The 24,895-nt window shown below is 36.8% G+C and overlaps 1 protein-coding gene and 1 long non-coding RNA gene across 6 annotated transcripts; one reads left to right on the top strand and one right to left on the bottom strand.

Annotated features, from left to right (window-relative positions):
- Positions 1-6,735: 6,735 nt before the first annotated feature.
- LOC118469550 (uncharacterized) lies at positions 6,736-23,634 on the bottom strand. Of its 3 annotated transcripts, none has more exons than XR_004846450.2 (4): positions 23,178-23,634; positions 19,715-19,826; positions 10,675-10,775; positions 6,736-8,843 (listed from the first exon to the last, which is right to left on the bottom strand). It is a non-coding gene; the product is annotated as an uncharacterized LOC118469550 (long non-coding RNA). The 3 variants fall into 3 exon arrangements; XR_008602641.1 differs by having other exon boundaries at positions 19,731-19,826; positions 23,178-23,633; XR_008602642.1 differs by lacking the exons at positions 19,715-19,826; positions 23,178-23,634 and adding an exon at positions 11,673-12,898.
- On the top strand, positions 12,550-18,869 carry LOC111588129 (B-cell receptor CD22-like). Of its 3 annotated transcripts, none has more exons than XM_035942900.2 (6): positions 12,550-12,698; positions 13,761-14,144; positions 15,263-15,514; positions 16,680-16,773; positions 17,474-17,520; positions 18,288-18,869. In XM_035942900.2, the coding sequence occupies exons 1-6, from the start codon at positions 12,662-12,664 to the stop codon at positions 18,329-18,331; spliced, it is 858 nt and encodes a 285-aa protein (XP_035798793.1). In that variant the 5' UTR covers positions 12,550-12,661; the 3' UTR covers positions 18,332-18,869. The 3 variants fall into 3 exon arrangements, with proteins under 3 accessions (XP_035798793.1, XP_023154078.1, XP_023154070.1); XM_023298310.3 differs by having other exon boundaries at positions 12,615-12,713; positions 18,356-18,869; XM_023298302.3 differs by having other exon boundaries at positions 12,615-12,713.
- Positions 23,635-24,895: the final 1,261 nt, after the last annotated feature.

Raw genomic sequence — 24,895 nt, 5'->3', positions numbered from 1 at the left:
TCATTGCCTTTTTCTTGGTGAGGATGTTTAAGGGTTAACTTAACATCTGTAAACAAAACAAAAACGTATCAACAAAGTTTTCTGTTGGAGTTTGTGTTCTTGTAAGTTTAACTCCAAGATTTTAAATACTTTCATTTACTGCAAATGAATATCTACTCCAAATGTCTCACTAGTAATCATGATCAGCCTTAAAAACCCACAAAACACCCCTCTATACTCGACCACACTTAGTACAGTCCGGTTCCCCCTTCTATAAATCTGCTTGGAATCGTTCACTTCCTGTTTGTCAAAGTGGCCTTCTACCTGGACAGGTTTTGTTGGAGCTCATGCAGCAAACATTTTGGGGTAACTGCACTTTAATATGGATGGATGACACTGAATTAGAGTCTGTTTTCATGAGACTGAGTTAAGATGTGTTGCTGTCATTAAATAGTAAATTATTTCTCTGAATTCACAGAGGAAAGTCTGAAATGTTTGCTAGGTTAGCGTCCCACATGTTCTTTGGCTCAGCTAAAGCTAACTCTCTCCAACTTCTGGATCTCTTGATTTGCTTGTTGTTAAAATATCTTGCTGTAGGTGCTGAAGCTCAGAAAGTCTGAGATGTTTGTTCAAAATAAGCTCATTCTCAAGTCTTACCTGAACTGTCCTCTTTTGTTTGAACTTTCCCTAAACTTAGGAATTAATGACAGAGCAGCACATCCAGACTCAGTCTCATTTATGCAGAGATTAAACTTCAGTGTCATTCATTGATGTTAAAGTGCAGTTTTTCAAATGTTTGTTGCACATGCTCCCGACCAAACCAGTCCAGGTGGAAGACGATGTGAAGAGAAAGCTCCAGAGAATGAATATCACACATTTACGTTGGAAATAAATGTCCTTTAATTTGACATTGTCATGCAAATGATGTTCAAATCTTTGAGTGTTTTGTTGATGGTGATTTCTAAATGTTTTTTGACACTCGGCCCCAAAGATTAAAACCTTCTATGGCTCACAAGCTGCAACAATTCACACATTATCAACTATCTTTCTGACTAAACTAAGATTAAAAAGTGAAAACTGCCTGATTCTTGCATCATGAATGTAAATCTTTTTGGTTTTTATGACAGTAAACTGAATATATTTGGGTTTGACATTTTATAAACCAAAACAAGAAATGAATTGCTGGAGAAAACAATCAACAGATTAATGGACAAAGAAAATGTGTTTTCCAGCATATATGGCTGAATTACTCCAACATTACAAGATACATACAATTTTAATTCAGTTTTATTTATATAATGCCAATTACAGGTCAAATTGTCTCAAGACGCTTTATTTTTATATTTTTTTGCCATATTTAAAATATGACAAATTAAAAAAATTTAAAACTCTTGACTAATCCAATTTATTATTTGGTTTATAAGAGACTAATGGACAATTAAAATAAGTTTCTCCACTAAAACTATTAAACATGAGGTTAAATACAAGAAACAGTTTTAAATACTGCAGTCCCACGATGACAAGAAAAAAGTTTGTCAACAAAAACTAAATCTGCTGGTGGATTCCATTAAAGTCCTAATAAATGATAATAAAGTGTGATACTAAAGGTTTGTGGTGCTAAAAATGTCAAAGTAAAGATATCAAGTTGAACATCTGGATGGAGGTTGATAAAAGTTGACCTTCTTTCATTTCTCTGGAGCCGACTCCATGGATTTTATGGATGGTGGTTAAAGACCTGCTCTTCTAGTCGTCTTCCTTCTAGTTGCTGTAAAAAGTCAGTCCATCCTGGCTGACTTCAACACCTCTTCATGACAAGTTGTTCTGCCTCAGACCTGGTGGAAACTCCAGAAACTGGGGAAAACCCGTGGAGACTCGAAGAACTCGTGGAGACTCGAAGAACTCGTGGGGCGGGGGAAGGTGTGGTGGGTGGTGGGGGGAGGTGGGGGAGTAGAGGGGGGAGGCCGCCACCCACGTCCCCGCCTACTCTCCGCCCTGACTCCACCCAGACTCCGCCTTGGCTCCACCCATGTGGTCACTTCACGAACTACGATGCCAAAGGGACGACGAATTTATTTCTTTGTATCTGATCTGTAGCTCAGTGAGTTAAGGATTTGCCTATGGAGCTGCAGGTCGCTGGTTCAAGACCAGACCCTTCTTAAGTTTTATCAAAATCCTGACAAAGACAAAGAAAGAAAATTGCCGGTGGTGGGTCTTGAACCTGCGACCTTCCAGTTGGTAGTCCTCTTCTTATCCTCCTGAGCTACTCGCTCAGATACTAATTCTTCTTTTTTTTGCGCATTTATCATCTATTTTTTCCTCGTTTTCGAATTTTTTTTTAACTCGAGTCTCGACTCGACCGTTTTTCTCAGGAGGCTGGACTTCAGCCTTTGTGCTGGAGGGTTGAACCCTCAGTTCCAAGACTTTCCAAAGCCTCCTCACCTCCGAGTCCTCAGGACCTGAGCTTTCACACAGTCTGAGGGCTGAAATTTTTGAAGTCCCACAGTAGTTCTCTGTTAGATTTAACTTTCAGACAGCCCAAGGACTGATATCTTCTCAGTTCCTGAGTACTTCTCTGTTAGTTTGAACCTTCAGACAGTCTGAGGGCTGAAATCTTAAAAGTTCTTGAGTAGTTCTCTGTTAGTTTGAACCTTCAGACAGTCTGAGGACTGAAATTTAAAAGTTTCTCAGTACTTCTCTGTTAGTTTGAACTTTCTGGTTAACAGAAGCCTTAAAACTTGTGACCATGAGTCTTGATATCACATTTAGACCATCCATCTGAGTTCTTCTCAGATCTTCACCTGTGGGTTTTTTAGAAATCCTGAACAAACTTTGATTCTCTTCACTGAACAGGAAAGTTTGTGGAGATCAGAAGGTAACATTAGTTTGATCAATGCCTTCAACTACTAGTAGACTTTATCTGGAAAGCAGTTTTCTGAAATGAGTTCTTAGTAAATCTGTCCACAATCAAACCAAGAACATAGAAAGAGGAAACGTTTGAAGAAACAACTTGATGTTTTCATTTCAGACTAGAAAACACTTTAAGACCTTGATCTGTTTTTGCTCTTTTGATCATTTTATTGTTTCTTCTGTTTAATTTGATCTTCTAAAGTTTAACTGGTGTCTTTTCAAATGTTTTGTCTTTAGTTTGATTCTTCTTAAATGTTTAGTTTTGCTCTTTTCTCACTTTTATTCTTTCTAATGTCTGATTTGATTTCCAAATGTTTTGTCTTTTTAATGTTTTATCGGCTTGTTTGAAAAATTTCCTTTTCTTTCCCCGTGTTTAATTTTTTGATTAAATCTTTAAGGTTTTTCTTTTTAAATGTTTTACCACCTTTTAATGTTTAATTTTCTTTTTAAATGCTTCATTGTATTTTCTGTGTAATTCCTATTTAAAGTTTTATTGTCTTTAAGATTTAATTTTGTAATTAAACATTGAATTTTTAATTCAATGTTTTGTCTTTTTAAAGGTTTAATAATCTAATTTAATGTTTTGTATTTTTAAAAAATGTTTAATATTCTTGTTTAATTTTATTTTTTAAATGTTTAATTATCTAAAATATTTCATCTTTAATGTTTCATATTTTTGTTTAAAAAATTTTGTTTAATTTCATAATTACATGTTTTGTATCTTCTGTTTAATTATTTAATTAAATATTTTGTCTGTTTAATATAATTTAATTGTATTTAATGTTTAATTTTCTTTTTAAAAGTTTTGTATTAATTTTTTTTTCCTTTAATTGCTTTTTTAAAATGTAGTTAATTTCTTTTTTTTCTGTCAAGATTTTAACCTCAACCTTAGAAATGAAACAAAGCCTTAAATCACAATGAAAATACTTCTGTTGTCACAATCATGAATTAGTCAATTATTCAGTTTATCAATTCAACTTTATTTGTTTAGCACCTTTCACACAGATGACAAAACTAAACAAGCAAAGAGAAAAAACTATGCTAAAACTATGATTAAAACTCAAACATTAAAGAAAAAAAGATTTAACATCGTAATAAAACGTGTCCAGGGGATGGAGGGAGTTTATTGAAGTCTTCTTGGGCTCACATGGCAAATCATTTAAAATATAAACTTGATATTCAGTCTAAGGAAACTGCAGAGCGACAGAAGAACCAACAATATCTCACGTTTTCTCCTTTAATGAGTCGACTCTTCTTGTGCTTTCAGACTAAAGAAATACAGACTCTTCACAACCTGCTCAAACTCTTGGTACAGGACCTCACCACACGGGTCAAGAAGGTTTCCATCTAATTTCTACTCTGAAGCTCACCTTCTCCTGCTCAAACTGCTGACAAATGTTTCTGCTGCTCTAAAGTCTGCTCTCCAGAATTTCCTAAAAACTCTCAAAGTCTCTTCTGCTGCAGGTTGCTTTGTAGAACTGTTGCAGAAAACCTCACTAAACCACATGGAGGGGCATCAAGATAGTCGTCCAAATGAAACCATACAAAAACCAAACTATCACAACCCAAACGCTAAAGTCTCCTGCAGCCTACCAGAGAACCTCTGAGAACAGAGAATCAGGACAGGAACTCTTACCTTCTGGACAACCACCCTTGGTTCACAAACAGGAATACAGAATGTGTCTGACCAAAAACCTCTGAAGACTCACTACAGCCAAGATAAAGACACAACTCAGCTGCACCAAACCCACTAATCACGGCACACATTAGCACCATGTGCTAACTGTGGCTAAAGAACCACATTTACCAAGACAACTATCCAGTACAAAGCCCTAAAGCACACCAAGAAACAGATTAAAGCCGATTTTACTGCTGGAAGCTGCAAGCCAACGCCTAAAGAACAAACTACAGCAACAGAGCTAAACCCGGTTCAGTGGTGAAGAGAAGCAGAGGAAATGTTTGACTGCAGCTAAATAAAGCAGGAAGATCCTGAGCTGCTCAGGTGTTCCTGATAACACCAAGCAGCCACCTGGACAGCCAATAGGAACACAGCTTACTGGAAGTCCAGAGGGCTGGGTTAGTGAAGGAAATTTAGTTTAAAGTTGAGGCAGAAAGTTAACAAAGAAAGTTGAAAACCACCTTCTGATACCTGAAATCTCTGAGTTTTGACACAAAGAACGCCTGAACATGTCAAACTGGTTCCATAGTAGAACCATCATTGTAAAAACGTCATAGTATGGTGTGTTGTTCAAAAAACATTACGACCCGGCTGTCTAGGGTTGCCGAGGAGCAACACAAAAACAGGACAAACGCTGGTTTCCAGGGGGTAAGGAGGCTATTTATTTGAAAGAGTACGTTTACAACAACACAACATGTGAGCAGAAAAATCACAAAGTCTGTCTGTAGTTCAGCTGAAAATATTAGTTTTTGTCTTTTTTATTGACCAAACTTTTCAGGAAGTAGATGAAGAATAATTCAAGCTCTCATGTAGAAGTCCAACTTATTTTGGATCCTTGTGGAGAGTTTAATCTTAGAGTTTGTACAGCTGTTGAGTTTTTCGAGTCACATGGATTGTTTTGACATTTAATAACCGAGTCCTGAAATAAAATTACAGTTGTGGATTTCTGTCATTTAGTCTGGACTAAACAAATAACAGTAGCATAAATCTCAAACATCATTACGAGGAGTCTGGATTGAGGTTTCTCACTTGATAATGATCAAAACATGAAATTTAGGTTGGTTTAAAGGAATATTCCACCTTAAATCTTTGAATGTTGATCTAAAAGGTTGGTTTCAGGAAGTATTCCACCTACAAGGTCCTCAAACATCCACCTTAAAGGAACATTCCACCAAAAATCCTTGGACATGCACCTAAAATGTTGGTTTAACCGAGTATTACATCCAAAATCCTCAAAGAGACCTGAGGGGCTGGTTAAAAGGAATATTCCACCTAAAACCCCAAATATAGACCCGAAAGGGTGGTTTAGAAAAAAATCCTTCAATGTAGACCAAAAAATCTTGGTGTAAAGGAGTATTCCACCTGAAATGTAGACCTAAAGGATGGTTTGGAGTAATATTCTACTCTAAAATCTTCCAATGTAGACCTAAAAGGTTGATCTGATGGTATATTCTACCCAACATCATGGAACATTTACCTAAAAGTTTGGTTTAATGGTATATTCCCAGAAGAACCCTTGAACATTGGGCTTAATGGTATATTCCACCCAAAATACTTGTACATATACCAAGAAGTCAGTGTAAAGGAAATGTAGACCTGAAAGGATTGTTTAAAGGAATATTTAAACGATTATTTTCATTATTTAATAATCTGTTATCAGTCAGAACCCTGGCAAACTTATTTTCATCAGTTTTTTTAGTGGAAGTCACAAATAAAGGAGCTCTTGGTTTTTCCCGGCGTTAGTGAGTCAAAAGCTGCTGTTTCAACACAGACACGTTCACATGCATCCACAAACCTCTCAGCATTCAAACACCCACAGACAGGAGGCCGGCTGGGCCGAGGCTCGGCGGCGTCCTCAGACCCACGAGTCGGGGAGTCGGTGAACTTGTTGGTCTGGTTTGAAGGCCTCCGTGTGGTCCAGTAGAAGTCCACGTAGTCGATGTTGGCTTTGAACCACAGCGACTGGCTGCCATCAGGTGGACCTTCTTGTCCTCGTAGGGCTCCTCCTGTAGCCTTGAGGGAACCACAGGAACATTCAGTAGCTGTTGGAGTTCTTCCTGTCAGGCTCGTGGTAGAACGGCTCTGAAGAATCTTGTACTTGTCTTATCTGGAACAATCTAACAGCCTAAACTGTTAACAGCGGTGTAAAGAAGCAAACACACAGGCATAGATTAGGACTCAAACTAGATTTATTTTAGAAAACAAATCAACTTAGAGGCATTTGTTCACACGTGGCTGAATAGGAGGCCATCCAATCAGATTTGAGGTCTTCACTCTGTAGGTTGTTTGTTTGGTGAGACTCTTGGACCTCCATCAGCTGATGTGGATGTTTGATGGTCTTCCTCTCTAGTGCCAGATGGTTCATCCATGAATTCAGCAGCTACAGACTGAAATGAAGCTCATGCTGCAGTTATTGAATTCCTGTTCCAGATCAAATGTTCAGAGCTCACCTTGAATGCAGCCGTCTGCTGTCTGATAGTTTTTCTCATTGTAGTCTTCAATAAAGTCTTTTTCCTCATGTCAGGATGTGGTGAGACTCTTTCTCAGTCTCTGCAGACGTCCCTCATTGTGCATCTCCAGAGAAGAAACAGAAAAACTGATCACTGCTTCAGCATCACAAACGCTCTCCAACACTGAGAGTGTTTTAGGAATTCATTCATTGTGTTGTGAACTTTGAAGGAGCAGAAACTTTACAGCTGCCAAAGATATGAGCTCCAATTCTGTATGTTTTAGGAAATGAAGTTCATCAAATGAACACTTGATTATTGCTGATAACACTCATTAAATTACTGAAGAAATCCATAAATAAAAACCTGTAAACTCTCAGGCAGCTTTTGTTAAAGTTTGTCTATAATTCTATCATCATGTTCTGGAACCAGGACTCTGCAGAAGTTCCTTCAATCAGATCCTTGTGTGTTTCTATTTAAGGCCTCAGGTTTGAAAGTATAGCAGAGGATTAGAAAGGAGTGATTTTAATGTTTAAATCAGTAAATGTTTGGTGTGAAAATTATTAAAATTTTGATTTAGATAGATTTGTGTCAAATAATATTGTAGAGTCTCACTTAAATATATCCAAATGAGTTCAGTGTATTTACATTTCATAGAATATTTGATTTCTTAATCTCAATACTGTAGGGTCTGACCCTAAATATCATAATAATGATGTCAATTTAAATAATACTTCAGTGCAGAGTTATAAACTTTAATCAGCTAAACTTACATAATAAATATCACTGTACAATCTTAACCTGAACATTCATATTATTGAGGTAAATTTACATAAATCATGATATTCTAGAGTCTGAACTGGAATATTTCTAACATTAATCTTTTTGTATTGTGCTGATAAACAACAATAACCCGACTTTCAGATAATATTTGTTGTCTGTGATTGTGAGACTAAATTCCTCCACATTCTGGAACTGGACTGAATTTCCCAAAATGGAAACATGGACAGAATTTAACACTCATGTATCCATGGCAACGCTAACGTTTCTGCTTCTTACCAAAGTTCACAACACAAGTAAAGATTTTAATATAAAACTTCAGGGATGACTGCTGACCATAAGTACTCTGATCAATACTTCATGATCAATATCAGGACAGATGTTACAACTCCAGCTGTTGCATTAGACTGCAGTTATTCACAGAGAAATTAAAACATCACATTCCTCATAAAAACTAGATGGGACTTTTATTAAATAAAGTGTTGGTGAATAAACAGTGTAAAAAGTGCAAAGCAGCTCCATTAAATCAGGAGATGTGAGACTTTCACAGCATGGATCACCATCTGCTGTGTTGATTCATAGCTGAATGTCAGAATGAACTGAGATAGAAAAGCTGCTTTGAGCTGCAACATTACGGTCTGACAATCCAACACCATCACAGTTTTCATCTGGTTGTTTTGCTTCAACATGCTGTGAAGTTCAGTTTTTAACTGAATCAATACAGAGATTCTATTTCCAACCAAGACTGGAAGAAAAATTATAATGTTATGAGGTTATTAATGCAACTAAATCCTTTCAGATGGAAGGATTTACTTCTAAGTTCTAATTCAAGTTTCAGTTGGAGCACATTGCATTCACAAAGAAAAACAGCGAAACCTTCATAGCAACATTTAATAAACCTAAAGCTTCCTTGTTGGCTCATTGGTGGAGTTTGTTACTGAGCATCTGAACCTTAAATCCAGTGAGACGACCATCTTCAGTCGAGGCCAGTCAGAGAACTTCAAGACCTTCCATCAGCTGGACCAGATGTGGCATCATCTCCCTCTGAACATCTGGATGACAGGAGAAAAGACAGAAATCAAACACAGATCACAGAAATACAATTTATTCACTTTCATCATTTTATAAAAGTAGCATGAACTTTATTAAAACTTGACAACATCAGTAATGAAAGTAAATGTTTTTATCTCATGTTGAAGCTAAATTTAAAGTCAATTTTAATGACAGTTTATCCTGAGAGGAGTGAGAATGGAGCTTTTCTTTCCTTTTTACAATATTTCCTCAAAATAGTCCATTTATTATTGGCTTTAGAAGCATTTTTCTTTATTTATTTTTAGATACCTCAGACTGATGCACTTTGCTGGTTTGCAGATAATTTCATGTACAATGACAATAAAGATCTTCTATTATAACATATTTTGCTAAAACAAGAACTGCAAACCTTCTCAACCATCTCTCAGGCTGCAAAATTCCAACTGCGACCAAGAATTATCTGATGTAGTTATTATTATAATCTTTACTGAACCAGCCCTGGAATTAATAAAAATCTGTATATGGATATGATTTTCTCTGATGGGACCACTATGGAAGCTGTAGTAACAATTAACTATCCTTTGAAGGGTAAGATTAGGTCTTCTTCAGGTGGATTCAAAAATGCTCTCCCTTTAAAAAAAAGAAATGCATACAATAAAGTAAATCTCTTGTGCACTGCACACATACTACACTTTTGTATAACTCTGGATGTCAGAGTAAAGGCAGACAGATCCACCAATCAGCCACAACATTCTGACCACTGACAGCTGAAGAGAACAACATCCATCATCTTGTTCTAATGTAACGTTCTGCTGGGAAACCTTGACATTCATGTGGATGTTTGACATGTACCACCACCTAAACACTGCAGGACAAACAACCCCCTAGTCTCCATGGCAACAGCAGTCCTTGATGCCAGCTGCCTCCCTCAGCAGGACAAACAAACTGCTCAGGAGTGGTCCGAGGAACACGACAGAGCTAAGCTGTTCACCTGGGTTCCACACTCCCCACATCCAGATCTGATTGAGCATCTGTGGGATGGTCCAGGATCAGCCTGGTCTAGGTAGGACCCACCCTGCAACCCACAGGATCCACAGAATCCACAGGACATCCCCAGAGGTTCTGATGAACCACTGGGTCAGAGGAGTTTTAGCAGCATAAAGGGACCAACACAGTATTAGTCAGGTGGTCAGAAGGTTATACTGTTATATTGTCATGCTGATTATATGATCAGTAAATGTTACCATCAATTATAATGTCCACATTGATCAGGAAAAAAAACTATCAGTTCATTCAGAAACTGTGGGGTTAAACCTAAAAACACAGACCTCAACAGCAGTTTGTTTCAAAGCAGAACACCAGCTGGTTTTCACTAAAGAAGCTTTCAAAGCAACAATTAAATGACGGTTTTGTTCTCATTAAGTTCAGAGTAAATAATGTACACACATCAGGAAAAGAAAAACTTTTATAAATATTTCATTTGTATAAGTACTTCTATACATATAGATTCCTCTTTCTAAGTTTGATCAAATCACGATAACTCTGTGTCCTGTTGTACGATGTTTTCCCAACAGATGGCATTACCCTCATGAATGGAGCATCAACAAGTGACGTCTACAACACAACAGAAATGTCTGGAAGCCAGTGGCCACCACTTTGAGCACCTCTTGTAATTGTAGAGGCCAAAGATAACTTTTATTAATCTTGTGATGTCTGAATAAATTTGGTATTGAAATATTTATGCAAGTTTTTCTTTTCCTGATGTGTGTAAACATTATTTTGGCTGACTCTGTATAATGGGTTTCTGACAGGTCACCAGGCAACATCTTTTTATAATAATGACAAACATACCTGCATTCTACAGGAGTGATTTTCCTCATGTGCAGGTAAAGATGTGTGAGGAGCTTAGAGATGACAGGAGCAGGAGTCATCCTCACTAATTCAGCTTCCACCTAGAAACAGAAAGACCACAAAAAACACACTGATATACTCTCAAACGTTCAACCTCACAGCCTCAAAATATGTTTAGAAAGTGTCGTGTTTCTAAATTCTGCTGAAAGCATTGACAGACATTCTCTTACAAGGTTGTGTAAAAAGCAGCCTGTCCTCTGAGCTACTGAGAAATTTTCCTGAACAAAGTTTCTACATGTAAATCGGCTCAACAAAAACTAAAGCCTCAGTCAGAGATAACAGGTATCGCAAATTATAAAGAACTTATTTTGTTAACTCAGACTTTCTGCTTCAACCTCACATAAAAAGGGGAGTTTAACTCGTCAGGTGACTGAAAATGAACGGCTTGTGCAGTTCTAGATCCAAAAGTAGGATGTTTCAACTCATGTTTTACTACAAATACATGCAGTAATAAATAAATACAATGGCTGGTTGTTAGTTTATTCACTATTAATGTCACTTTATATACTGGATTGAACTTGAGCAGTGGAAGAGAGAAGGAATTTAATGAAATTATGGAGATTCAGAGAGGTAATGTTGCGCAATGTTGTTAAGCGTTGTTTAATTCAAACCAGCTGAATGTTAAACTTCAGTGCAGCTCAACAGGTTTCAGTTAACCTTAAAGTAAAATAACTTTTTTAAAAGCTAAAATACACAGCAGAGAAATACAGGTTGAGAAGGTCATCTAATAATGACGGACAGCTGCTGCAGCAACTAACACAGGTGTTCAGCGGTAAGTTAGCCACCTGTGTTAATTAGCCCGCTAGCTAACTTAGCCGCTTAGCTAGCTAACGCGTCCAGACCAACTGCTCAAACATAACAAAACACAACTCTTCACAAGTCGCTGACTTAACGTACAACAAAACAACGCTACAGGTTAGAAGTATTTATCTTCTTACCGTGTTTTACTCCAAAAACAAGGTCAACAGCAGCCAGAGATGCTACCAGACGTGCCGACCATAGATAAACACAGACTAGATACGCTAGCGTGCTGTCTTCTATCTTTGGTCTGACCAATCACTGCTCTCTGGCTCCGCCCTCTGAGAATCTTGTTGTCGTTTGGCTCCACACTTGCTGATGACCATTTCCGGTCCCAGAAAATAAAAAAAAACGGACCTTTTTTTGTTTCTGTCTCTTGCTGATTTTCTTTTTTTTGTTATTGTAAATATAAAATGAAAATCAAAGCATTTTTAAAATTTCGTATATCCCTTTTTGATCATGAAAAGGAAAAACGCCTTGTATTTCAATTTTAATTTTTCTATTTTAAAACGAAAATCAAATAACCACTCGTTTTTTGTTTTTCAATACCCGCTTCAGAACGGAAAATCCAATTACCAGATCCGTACGGACCAAAAACAGTGTCAGTCTCAGTATTTGTTAGCTTGATCTGATCAATGTGTGGTTTCAAATTACGGTTTCAAGTCAATCAGTTAATTCTTCACATAGTTTGGGAAAATGAAAATGCTTCATAGATCAACGTGCAACAAAAAGTTCTTCTAACTTATAAAAAACCAACAACAGAACATTTAATATTGGAGCTTATTGATTCTTCAGTATCTATAATGTTTAAAGAACTGCTGACACCAGCGTTGTCAAATTTTAATGAATAAATCTGATTATTCTGCAGATTTGATGTGATGAGCTGTGACGTTTCAACATGAAGCTGTGATGGAAGCTGCAGATGTTCACTGTTATTCCTCAGAAGCAACTCGTCTGCGTCACTTCTGATGAAAATCAGCAACACAGCAGCAGAAATGAAGAGTCGATGAGCAGGAAGTTAGAAAATAGCTGTTGGGTAGCAAAAGAGGAAGTTAGAAAGAGACTTAAATAGCTGCAGTCAGTCAGTCTATCAGTTAATCAGCATCTGGACCATCACAACAAAACAGACATGAAGACTTTCTGCTTCCTACTGTTTCTGCTGGCAGGTAACACGTTTACAGGTATATATGTTGAATAAATTCATGTGTTAAATATGTTTGCATGTTTATGTTCACATATTTATACATTCATATATTCATATGTAATTTTCCTAAGCTGTTTGTTTTTGTTTACATCAGATCAAATGTTTGTGAAGCAGTAGCTCAGAAACTCTGAATTATTTTGATATTTCTTCCCATTTTCACTTTTCTGTTCATTTGCTTGAACTTCTGCTTCCTAAACATTCTCACTCTAACCAAAGTACACTTTAAAAAAATCAACATTTTTATTTAATGCTATTTTACAGATTTTCTGGGTTTGTTGAACAAGTCAAATCATTTATTATTCATTTCTTTGACACATTTTTAACTGTATTAAAATGACCAAACTTTTATTTTAGAGATATTTGAAGTCTATAAGTATATAAAAAACTTTTATCCAATAACTAGTAAAAAAAGAAAAATATAAATAATTTTAAAAATAGAATGTATATGTTGTACAATAAATAAACACATAATGTCCACATCACAAATCTGTATTTTTATAAATAGTAATTTGTTCATTTATGTTAAACTACATTTTATTTCAGTTTTGAAATTAGCAGACATTATTATATCACATATATTTAGTTGTAAATTACAGATTTTTCCTATAATTTTATCAATAACAATTCATTCTGTTTTGTATTTAAATTAGCAAAAACAATGTTACTTTACATATAATTTCTTTATTTAAGAGAAAAAATAATATATTAAGAACAAAACTGGAAATTATGTAACATCAAAAATCTGTATTTTTATGAATTATACAACAAACTTACATTTGACTTTAAAACTTGTTTGTACTGTATTTAAATCTAAAAAAACAGCAAAAAAGTAAAGCAGGCCAAAAAAAATCTTTATTTTTATTAATAATCATTTGTTTGCAATCTGTGACCAGAAAATTACACTATTTTATTGTATTCAAGTCAGCTAAAAATATCAATATTTTACATGTATTTTCATCATTTTCAGTTTCTGAACAGTCCAGTATTTGCACTAAATTAAAGCTGCGTGTTTTCTTTATTCCAGGTGTAGGGGGTCAATCTGTGAACTATAAACACTCAGATATCTGTGCAGTGAGGGGATCAACGGTCACCCTGCCCTGCACCTTCACTCCTCCATACGAAATATCTAGAGGAGTAGCCAACATTAAAACAACTAGGATGGAGGTTGTCAGAGTGGTCTGGTGTAAGAACCATGAGATCTGTCAGGGTGGGACTCCATCTGTCTACAACAGCGAGTCCACAGAGAACCAGCCTCGCTACAGATACCTCGGAGACAAGAAGGGAAACTGCACTTTACAGATCTTAGATCTGCAGGCGAATGATGATGCAACCTTTCGCTTCAGAATGGAAACAAAGGATCCGAGGGGGAATTTTACCGGAACGAAAGGAGTGAATGTCATTGTTGTTGGTGAGATATGAGATAGAACATTTCTACAACCACTAGGAAGCCAAACAGGAACTACCCTGTGGACTGTAGCCTCTAAACTCCCCTGCTGCTCTAAAACGACATTTCTGATCTACAGATCAGCTGATTCTTGGAGCCAATGTTTGTATTTTTCTGATTATCGGATTTAGTATTTCTATTGGCTGATTATCACTAAATATATTAAAGGCTATCTTTGGCTCTGATGCAGCTGCTCTCTGTCTCGGTAAAGCACCGCCCACACCTCCTTCTGATTGGTGATACTTCACAGTGACAGCCAATCACTGAAAGCTGTTGTTTAGAGAGAGACAGAGGAGCACATTATCAGACTGTAGCAGCAACAAAGTGACCTTCTAATAACACCTGAATAATTCACCTGTTGGTGTCTGACAGGTTCCTACTGTCAGATGTTACCTTAATGTTTATCAGTTCTGGTCTGTGTCGTGTTCTCTTACATCTGGAGATAGGATTTCTAGCACCACACACTTCATTTTAAACATTTTATTCACATTTCAGTAATATTTATTGTTTAAAATATTGCTTTATAATATTGACTTTTGCTGCTCTACTAAAGATAAAAAAAAGAAATGCATTCAGAGGAAGGATTTCAGTCTGAGAGTTTCTGTAATTTTTCTCACTGGCACAAGGGGGGAGGGGGGACAAAAATATAGACTAATATGTTTTAATTTTAACCAGTAATATCACTATTATGAATGACAACATACAACTGTGGCTGAAACCAATTCATTTCTTTACTTTCTTTAATTCGCTCACTCCTACTGTGAAACATCATAAACCATTTAGTATATAAATCTTTGAAAGAGTTAAAAAAAAACAAAAAACTAATCTAGTCAAAGTGTTGTCTTTTCTTTTTAGTCCAAAACTTCAATATATTCAATAATTGTAATGTACGACAAGCAGCAAAATATTTTATTTGGGAAACTGACACCAAAGAATTTGGGCAAAATAAGGGAGAAATAAAAACAAAACAATTATCAAAATGGTTGCAGATAATTTTCTGATGATGAACTTGCACCATCAGTTCTTTAACTCAGTGATTATAATGAATTATTGAGGATTAAAGTGACGTTAAAACGTTTCAGATGAACCCAGAATGGAGGTGGTTGGCTCCAGCCGTGACTTTAACGAAGGTGAAACTGTCACCCTGCGCTGCTCTTCACTCTGCACCTTCCACCAGCTGAAGGTCAACTGGTCCAAAGATGGCTACGCCCTCCCAGAATCTGGCCCCACAATCCAGATCGGCCCGCTGACTGCAAAGGATTCTGGGAACTACAGCTGTGCTCTGAGGACGAACTCGCTGTCAGCACCGTTCAGTCTGCAGCTGGAGCCTGAAGGTTGGTTTCATCTCATTAAATCTGGAGGATTTATCGAGCAAAGTTCAGTTTTTACAGCAGAAAAGATCCACATTTTATAGTTCATCTTATAACTACAAGATAATGTGCAGACTCAGGACTGGCAGCAGTGTCTGAACATTTTATTTGGCTTTTTCTTTCATTTACTTTTAAGAATTTGGCGACAGACTGACTCTTTTAAATAACGTTTTAAAAAGCGTCTCCATGTACAGTGAAAATGGAGTAAATTGCTATAAAACTGATTCTCCTGTAGGTCATTAATGGAAAATGAGAACTGTGCAAGCTGCCTTTTAATGGTGTGTTTGAGGTAAACCTTCCTTCCTCTGTGTGACTGTATTTCACAATGCTGATGCTGCAGATCTTATAATCGAGCTACATTTTCCAGATGTGTCATTATGGAGTCAAATGTGAACAAACACATGAAATACATCATTTTAGATTTGTTATCTCTGAAGTCCAAATAAACAGTCACAAACTAGTTCAGAAACCAGAGATGCATCAAGTTTTCCTCAGTGCGGATTGTCTGAACATTAAGGCAGAAAGTGGGATCATCTGACTGGTTCCAGGAGGAAAACAAACCTGTGGGTTCTCAGTAGAACTAAATGTTCCTCTCAGTGATGCTAGCAGCAGAATGAATCCTAAACCAACAGAACTAGATGGTATTAGCAGCATTATTAATCACCATAACCAGCTTATTTATACCGAAATAAGATCAGACTGGCAGCAGAGGATTTATGAAAATATATCAGCACTACTTTATGTGAAAATTTTGCATCTTTTTATGATGACTTTGTGTATCTATGTGATGATGTTGTATCTTTTTTTTTGGGTGATTTCTCAAGTTTTTGAGGTGATACTAAGTGATGTTGAGTTGATTTTGTTCCTTTGTGTTGATTTTGTTCTTTTTATAGTAATTTCAAATCTTCGTAATAACATTGCCTCTTTTTGTGGTGATTTTGTGCGTTTTCGTGGTGATCATACATCTTTTTGTGATAACTTTGCATCTTTCTGTTGTGATTTTGTATCCTTTTATTCTTCACTACCGAAATAACAAGAACAGACTAGGAGCAGAGCAGCTGTACAGATTCATCTGATTCCTGAGGCATAACTCTACCAGCGGTACTAAGAACAGTGTGATGTTTTACAGGAGAACATGGAGGAACAGTGCCAGTTGATCGTGTGGTTCTCTTCACTCTGCACACGGTTCTCATCATCACTGTCGTGTTGGTTGTCATCAAAAGGTAAAAGTCACCTCCAGAACACACATCACTCTAGAAACACGGAACCTCCCAGTTTAAGTCCTAGTGTCACTAAGAAGCAGATCAAAGCCAACACTTCAGACCTGTTTATACTGAAACCTGCTCCTTAGAAGGAGATCCTCAGAGAACCGTCTGCTGGAGGAATCCTTGATAACTAGAATCAGTTTCTACACGTTTCGTTTTGTGTTTCACAATATTTCAAAAATAATGTTTTATCTGCAGATTTCTTATACTCCGGTTGTTTACAGCATGATGCTGTTAATATCTCATAAACACCTCACAAACATGTAGTTAGATCTTTAGTTTCTTAAAACAGCATCAATAGTCTGCACCTCAGAGCTTCTGCTCATCTCCAGCTTCATTAATGTTATCGTTGATTCTTTCAGCAGCTGCCAATAAAAACTTTCATGTTTCTGGTTCACCTGAACTATTGACGTGTTTATTTATAACTTTATTTTTTAAGGTGAAAACTAAATCTCATGACAAACGACAAAATTTAATGCTATTAACCCTTTAATGCGCAGTGTGGGTCAGGAGATACCCATTTTCCACTGGATTTGGATCACTTTTGACCCATGTTGTGCATCAAAGCAACAATAAGAAACATTACATTTATACAATCACAATTATTTTTAAAAGCTGGGACTCCCCAGTCACTCTGTTTTTACCTCCATCTTCACAGAACTTTGCTTATGAGAAAACTACAGCAAAAAGGAAGTGACAGAGCAGGTGAGTCACCACCACCCACCCTTCCTTCCACTTCCTGTTATATTTACAAGACTATAAATACTGATGGACATTATTTTACCAGATATTGTGATACAAGAACTGCAGTGAATAGTAGACAAGCAGTTAGATCCATCCATCAATTATCGATACACCACTTAATCCTCATTAGGGTTGCTAAAATAAAACTAGACTATAAAAAATAAAAGGTAATCCTGGCAGGGATGCTGAGGTAGTGAAATAATTACACATGATGATGGAACTGATATTACACAAACTACTGAGAAAACTAGCATTGCCATTAATGCTATATTTCAAGTTAAACATCTTGAATGTCCAACGTTTTTGTCTTCAAGTAAACGTTAAACAGCTGACGTTTGAGTGAGAAACTGACTCACAATCAAAACAGTTTGGTAACTCCATCATCCGCTTTCACAAATTCCTCCTCATGTCATCATTCGGCTTTCAGCTCTTCTGACTCATTTCATAACAAACTAAAGCTCGTCTCCAACTTCTCTGTTGTAAAACATCCTCATACTTCAAGCTGCAACAGATATCAAGTTTTCTTTCATTAGCTTTTCTTGTTTCTCAGAGATCATTACTTGCCCTCCCTGATCAGAAACTAGCCGACACAAAAACAGAAAACAGATAATAGACCACAATTTGGCCAAAGGAGATGTATTTATTCAACAAACACTCTTTTATGATGAACAAAAGTATGAAATCCTGCCATTTAAAACTGTTTGGTGTCTTTGTTTTCTCTTTACTAGTTCCTCAGAGGGAGAAGGTGACATCTTTGGAAACATCCTTTTAAAAGTCTTTGTCTCCTTTGTTTCAGTTTCCGCTGCAGGTCCAGAACAAACAACGGCGTGAAACTTTCCTGTGATCCTGTTTAATGTTTTCCTCATAATGTTTATCAAGTTTATAAGATTCTACGTTTAGAGAGCACACCGGGAAACTAGTTCAGACAGTCTCTTCTTTCAGATCATCACATTAAAACCACAGAGTTAAGATCATATTTATTTATTGTTCTTAATTATAAGAACAGATTCATTGAAAACCAGTTGTAATCTTTGAAAAGGTTAGATTCATAATAAATCTGTCTTTGACTGAATTATGCTGTTTTAACTGTATTTAATGACATGTATATGTGCATCAGCTTTAATTAGAACAAAGGTTGTTTTAACTCTGGTACATATTACATTTTAACCACTTATTTTGGAGCCTAACAACATCAAGAAGGACTTCCTGTAAAAATGAACTTTCTGGATCACTCAGGTACATTTACATTTATTTTTATGTTTATAATCTCTTATGTGATGAAATAAAAGCATTGAATACTTTTAATTAAATGCCTCTGATCGTTTTCAAAGAGCAGAAGGAGGATTTTGGAAAAACTGAGCTTGTTAGTTCTTGTAAAAAGAAACTCCAAAATTAAAAACATTCCTAATTATTTTGAATCTTTGTATTACATGCTGTAATTTCATGATAAGGTGATCGTCATCATACTATTCTATACATACTGAGCGACAAATCATTTTGGAGAAATCGGTCCTTTGGCTAATTCAGGTACATTTACTTGTATGTTGATTAATGTACGTTGTTGATTGTCTACGAAACAAGATTTTTTTAAAAATCTGTTCATTTTTTTCTCAGAATTCAAAAAGGCACAATTCTGGGGGGGGGGGGGGGGGGGGGAACTCTGATGATCTTTTAACAGTGAATGGAATGTAATTAACCTCGATAGATTTTAAATAAAGAAAACAGCCCCATCTGAAATCAAACCTCCTCCACATCAACAACAGTTCAGTATTCAGACACACAGCATTCAGAAAATAACATTACAACCTCAAAGAAGGAGTTATTAAGTTATTAAAGCATTTAATGTTTTGTTTGAATGACTCTGAATGTTCCAGATAAGGAGTCCAGGATTCATTCACTTCCAAACAGAACCAGGATTTTGGAAAAACTGAGCTCATGAGTTCTTGGAAATTTCTGAGGAGACTCCAGAAGGAAAGTCTCCAAACACTATTATTATCTGGATTAGATTTTATTACCGTAAAGCTGTATTTTCTGAACATATTATTTTATAGAAACATCAGTGTCATTTCGACTTTAGAAAACCGTGTCGTCTCTTTCATCCTCCATTCTTTGATTTGTTTTTCTTCAGTGTGAGAATATGTGAGTGTGAAACTACCTCTTTAAATGTTCACCTGGTGCAGGTGTGTTGCTGAGCCATTGCTGTTCAATGCTGCCATCTGCTGGTCTGAAGCTGCAGGAAACGTCACAGAATCACCTCCAGTTCAGGCCTTTAACGAGATTCACATTAAATTGAAGCGACTTTATATCTCTCATGCAGAACTGTCCATCCTGATTCCTGCAGGGTCAGAAGTTAAAGGTCAGAGATTCCTCAGCAACAGGACAACGCTCCAGGAAATGTTCCTGCTCTGAGATTTTCTGTCAGTTTGTGGTCATTTATTGTTTGTTTATTGACGGTTTGTGCTTGTTTGTGGTCATTTCTATCTTTTCGTTTTCATTTTGTGTCTCTTTGTTTTCATTATGTGACTTTGCTTTCATCGTGTCCCTCTTAACCCTCTGAACACAAAACTCAGATTTGAAAAATGTGATGTATCAAAACCAAAAATTCATCATTTATCAGCCAGAAATGGTAAAAACAGTAAGAATTTTTAGATTTTCAACACTCCAAATGTCCTTAAACTTACTGTGTGTAACATGTGATTCCAGCGGAAACCAAATCTCAGCTTAAAATTGCGATATTCATCAAATCCTATTATTCTACATGTTGTTTTTTTTAACTGGCCAAAAATAAATCATTTTGTTATTAGCAAAATAAAATTGAACCAAAAGTTCTAAGATGGTCACAGAAACACTAAATCTATGAATTTACCGGAAACTGAAACAATTATTTTTCTGTTTAATTTAAACGACTTCAGTAAAACAAAGCAGCTGAAATCTGCTGAACAGTTCATGGATTTGAGCTGGTTCTTTTCTTTAAATGAACCCTGTGAACACCAGCAGGCTCCACCTCCAGCCAGCAGATGTTCTGGTCCAGCTGCTACTAGACCTCTGAGGGGAGGAACGACAGCGAAATCAATCATTCCGTTTTTAAATCTAGTCAGGGTTGAGGATTTATTCCTCTAATTGTACAGAGTGTTTTACCACAAATTGGAGGCTCTGAACAAGTTCAGACAATGTTGTTGGTTCCTCTTAAAGAAGGAGCAGCTTCAGGTCCTGTTTTTCCTGCAGGAGGCTTCATTTGCATGTCGAGAATCGACCCAGGATGAGAGGTTCCTCCATGGAACTGTGTACCTCTACAGGAAGATTCAGTAACTCTGGTCACACAGTCAGAATCTCAGCCAATAAAGGTGCTGATAATTACAACACTTGTTTGGGATATTTTTATTACATGTCTTGCAGAAAAACTCTTTTGTTTTATAGATTTTTAGTGAAACATACTGTAACACCTTGAACAAACTATACTAGTTATATAAAAGACATGCACGTTTTATTAATTTGTATCCAGTATTACAGCGTTTAAATGCTAAAGAACGCATAAATATAAAACTAATAACATTGACCTTCATCAGTGAAGTTGATAGTAAATCATAAACCTTTATATAAAGAGCTATGTACTTAATTACAGATATTTATTGTCATTTTACTTCAGTTTATATGTAATTTAAGAAAGCAGAAACTAATATAGTATAAGAAAAAAATGGAAATGAATTATGACAATATTGATACTTAGAACAACTGTTGGGTTGATAATTTACAAATAATGTCTGTAACTTCACACATTGTTCTATATAATTAAAAAACAGAAAACTACTGTAAAACCATCATAGACCAGAATGGTGTGGAACTAGTGCTGCAGTTAAATTACAGGATATGAAATATCTGATGGAAAATAGTAATAATTAGATCATTAAAGCCACAGCTGTAGGATGAAAGCCTGATAACTAAGGTTTCCTGCTGTAATGGAAATGGGACCGAGTTGAACAAGTTTATCTGGGAGATTTAAGGCCCTGAGTGGAACTGCTTTACATCGACATACTGTATGAAACAAATACACACCTTCATATAGGAGAGAACAAACAACAAGAACTCAGGACCAGGCCGATGGTCTATGACACTCAGCAGCTACTTAGATCCTCACCAGGCCGTTCACAACTGTCCAGTTATGATCAGGAGGTAAGAACCAACACCTGGAACTCCTCACCTCGCCTTTTGTGTGTTTGTAGTGGTTTTGTGTTTCTTGTGATCATTTTGTGAATATTTGTGATCATTTTTTGTCTCTTTGTAGTTGTTTTGTGGTTGTTTATGGTTACTTTATGTTTCTTTGCGGCTGTTTTGTGTCTGTTTTTGGATCTTTTGTGTTGATTTGTAGTCATTTTGTGTCTTTATGTGGTGGTTTGGTGTCTCCTTTTGGTTGCTTTCTGTCTCTTTGTGGTGGTTTTGTCTGATTTGTGTGGTTTTTAATGCTGAAAAATAATGTAGCAGCAGAAATCTGGAATGAAAAGCAGCTTTAATCTGAAGAAATAAAGTAAATAGAAGAGATTCTTCTTCAGTTAAAATCAGTTAAACTGTCTGTTGTTTACCTGCTGCAGCGGTTTGTTTGTTTGATGCACAAATCCTGTTTTTGTACATATAAGTACGCTTCCTGTTTATTATCTAACACTGTAGTGACGCAACGCAGAGGGCGGAGCCTCCACACCAGCGAGGACCAGTCCAGAGAGGAGGATGACGTGAAGATGTCTCACTCTGTTCACATTTCTGGGACCCACAAATGTCAGGCAGCAGAAAATAGAGGAGACGATCGAAGGTAAAAGCTTCAAATTTGGACGTCACCCACCAAGTCAAAATTAAAAGATATAATAAGAAGCTTGTAGCTTGTGGTTTGAAATTTTTTTTGTTCTGTGATAATTTTTACTTCTCAGTCTAATGATTCTGGCTGTAAAGATTAGAATTTTATGTCACAATTTTGCTATTTGAGCCTTTTTATGTTGCTTTTTTTTACTTTTAAATCTCAAACTCATTAATCTCGTATTACTTAACGGCTCTGCTAAGGAACGCGGCAGAGTTATGTGACAAGTACTGCGCTCTCTGAGTGCCTTTCTTGTTTAAAATGGTTTTCTGTCTCTGTGCTGTTTTTTGCCTCTGGGTGGTCATTTTGCATAGCATAGCATAGAATAGAATAGAATCTATTTTATATGTCCTTTATCAGTCCCACAAGAGGGAATTTGCAACGTCACAGCAGCAAAGTGACATTAAGAAAAGCAAGAAATCACAACAAATTAAAGCGATGACGTATACACACTATATATACAACATTAAGAAGAAAAGCAGAAGAACACAAGGATATTAAGAAGACAAATTTAAGAATTTTTACACAAATTAATTGTACTTTAGTTTATTGCACATGACAGCTGGCTAACTGACATTAGTGTAGTCCTTTTGTTTCTCTTTGTGGCACTATTCTTCACTTTTCAGATATAATTTTGATTTTGTCACTAAATTTTTACTTTTTATTCACAGTTTTTGAGTCTTACGCATAGACTGTAAAATAGGGTGACCAGATCTCAATAAACCAATTGTGGGACAAAGAGCATAAATGTGTGGGACAATGTGTGACACCTTACCAAAGCTGAGAGGGGGGTCTCGCATGTACTGTGTCGCTTCACGTCGTTCTCCCCACCGTGTGAAACGGAAAACGAACTCTGGCAAACTTCACAGAAAACTCTCTGAGAATCACCTTGCACCGGCTTCACCCAGTGATATGTAGTTTCCCAGTCTTTGTTGAAGCTGCATCTTCTTTTCTTTGCTGTACTTTCCATTATCTCCGCCAAAATCCATAGTTTAGTGTTTGTGTCTGCTTTGCGGTGTGTCGCGACCGGTCGCCACTGGCACAATTTACGGCAACTGACAACAAGGTGCGGCAGCAAGTCACTGACAGGTTAATCTGGTCGTGATCGCACATCTGCGCTGTTTGACTAACATAGAAAAAGCCAGATAAAAAACAAAACTCCTAGCATCTGTCCTTTAGAGTTTTAACTTTTGAAAATTATAGCTGCCAATCAAAATGCGGGACAGCGTCTCAATGGGTGGGACGTGGAAAAAGGGATGAAATTGCTGTGCAGTTCCGCACAAAGCGGGACACTTGGTCACCCTACTGTAAAATAATGATCTTTATTTATTCTTAATTTATCTTTATACTTAATAATCTTCATAAAACAAAAAACTAAATTTTAAATTATCAAATAAAATTCATAAAAATCTGGTGATTAAAAACTCAAAATTATGACATAAAACCATAGACGTATGTGCAGTCTATGGTATTACATCATAATTTTTATTTTATTTATTTATTTTTTATTTTTTATCACCAGATATTTCTGAATTTTATTTGATAATTTCGAATTTTGTATTTATTTGTAGGAATTTTGCACCTTTTTTCATTTTTGTCCCCCAACGTTTCACTTTTATATCATAATTCTGTTTTTATCAGCAGGTTTTTTACATTCATATAGCTGTTTGACATCTTACTTCCAAAATTTCTGACTTTTACTTCAAAATTTTGACTTTTTTATGTCGCAACCTTTGCATTTTATATTTGCCCTAATTTTAGGTTTCTTTATTTGTAGTTCTTCCCCTCGTTTTAAATACCAGGAGTTGCCCTCTGCTACCGCTCTTCTGTTTCTCCCGCCGAGTGACTCATCTTTATTGATAGACGACCTCTGTTCAGTCTCATCGCGAGCTCCTCCGCGCAGCCTCCCTGCATCCGAGCGCGAGCATCACTGCGCACCGAGCGGAGCTCCGACAGACACCGAACTTCCCCGAGCGGCTCCGTCAGCGGACATATGAAGGCTTGTTCACCCGGACCAGCGGCCTGTCTCTGGTGATTCTTCTCCTCCGTGCCGTCGCCGCTCTATGGATGTAAAGTAACGCGGCGGTGGTCAGTCGGTGTCCCTCCATCTCTGCTCTTCTCGGTCAGGACCGCATCCACAAAATGGCGGACATCATCGAGCTGGGACCCGCCTACGGTGAGAGTCGGGCCCGTTCTGCTCCATCCGTCCGCCGTTTACCGTCGAAATCAGCCGGTCTAAATCCTCCAAGTGTCGTTTTAGAGATGTATTTGCCACTATTAGCTGCAGTCTAACAGGTGTACGGGGCTGAAATGTCCTGTGTCGTGTCGGTCAGCTGCCTGTTCGTGAGGCGTTTTCAGGCCACACTCGGTGTTTTTACTGAATTCAAGCAGTTTTCTATTTTAATTCTTAAAATTGGTGTTTTTCACTGTCTCTGAAATAAATCAGCCCAAAGACTCAAAACTGATAAAACAGACGGTTTAAATCGATGATAA

This window comes from Amphiprion ocellaris, chromosome 9, assembly GCF_022539595.1.
Source record: "Amphiprion ocellaris isolate individual 3 ecotype Okinawa chromosome 9, ASM2253959v1, whole genome shotgun sequence".
Lineage (NCBI taxonomy): Eukaryota > Metazoa > Chordata > Actinopteri > Pomacentridae > Amphiprion > Amphiprion ocellaris.
Note: the sequence above shows the minus strand (reverse complement) of the source record. Positions and strands in the feature narration are given on the sequence as shown.

What these genes read in the sequence shown, in the direction of transcription:
- LOC111588129 (XM_023298302.3), top strand. Translation starts at nt 12,662, where the DNA reads ATGAAGACTTTCTGCTTCCTACTGTTTCTGCTGGCAGGTAACACGTTT. An exon ending in GGCAGGTAACACGTTTACAG is followed by an intron (nt 12,714 to 13,760) that starts GTATATATGTTG and finishes TCTTTATTCCAG; the next exon opens with GTGTAGGGGGTCAATCTGTG. An exon ending in AAAAGGAAGTGACAGAGCAG is followed by an intron (nt 17,521 to 18,287) that starts GTGAGTCACCAC and finishes TCTCTTTACTAG; the next exon opens with TTCCTCAGAGGGAGAAGGTG.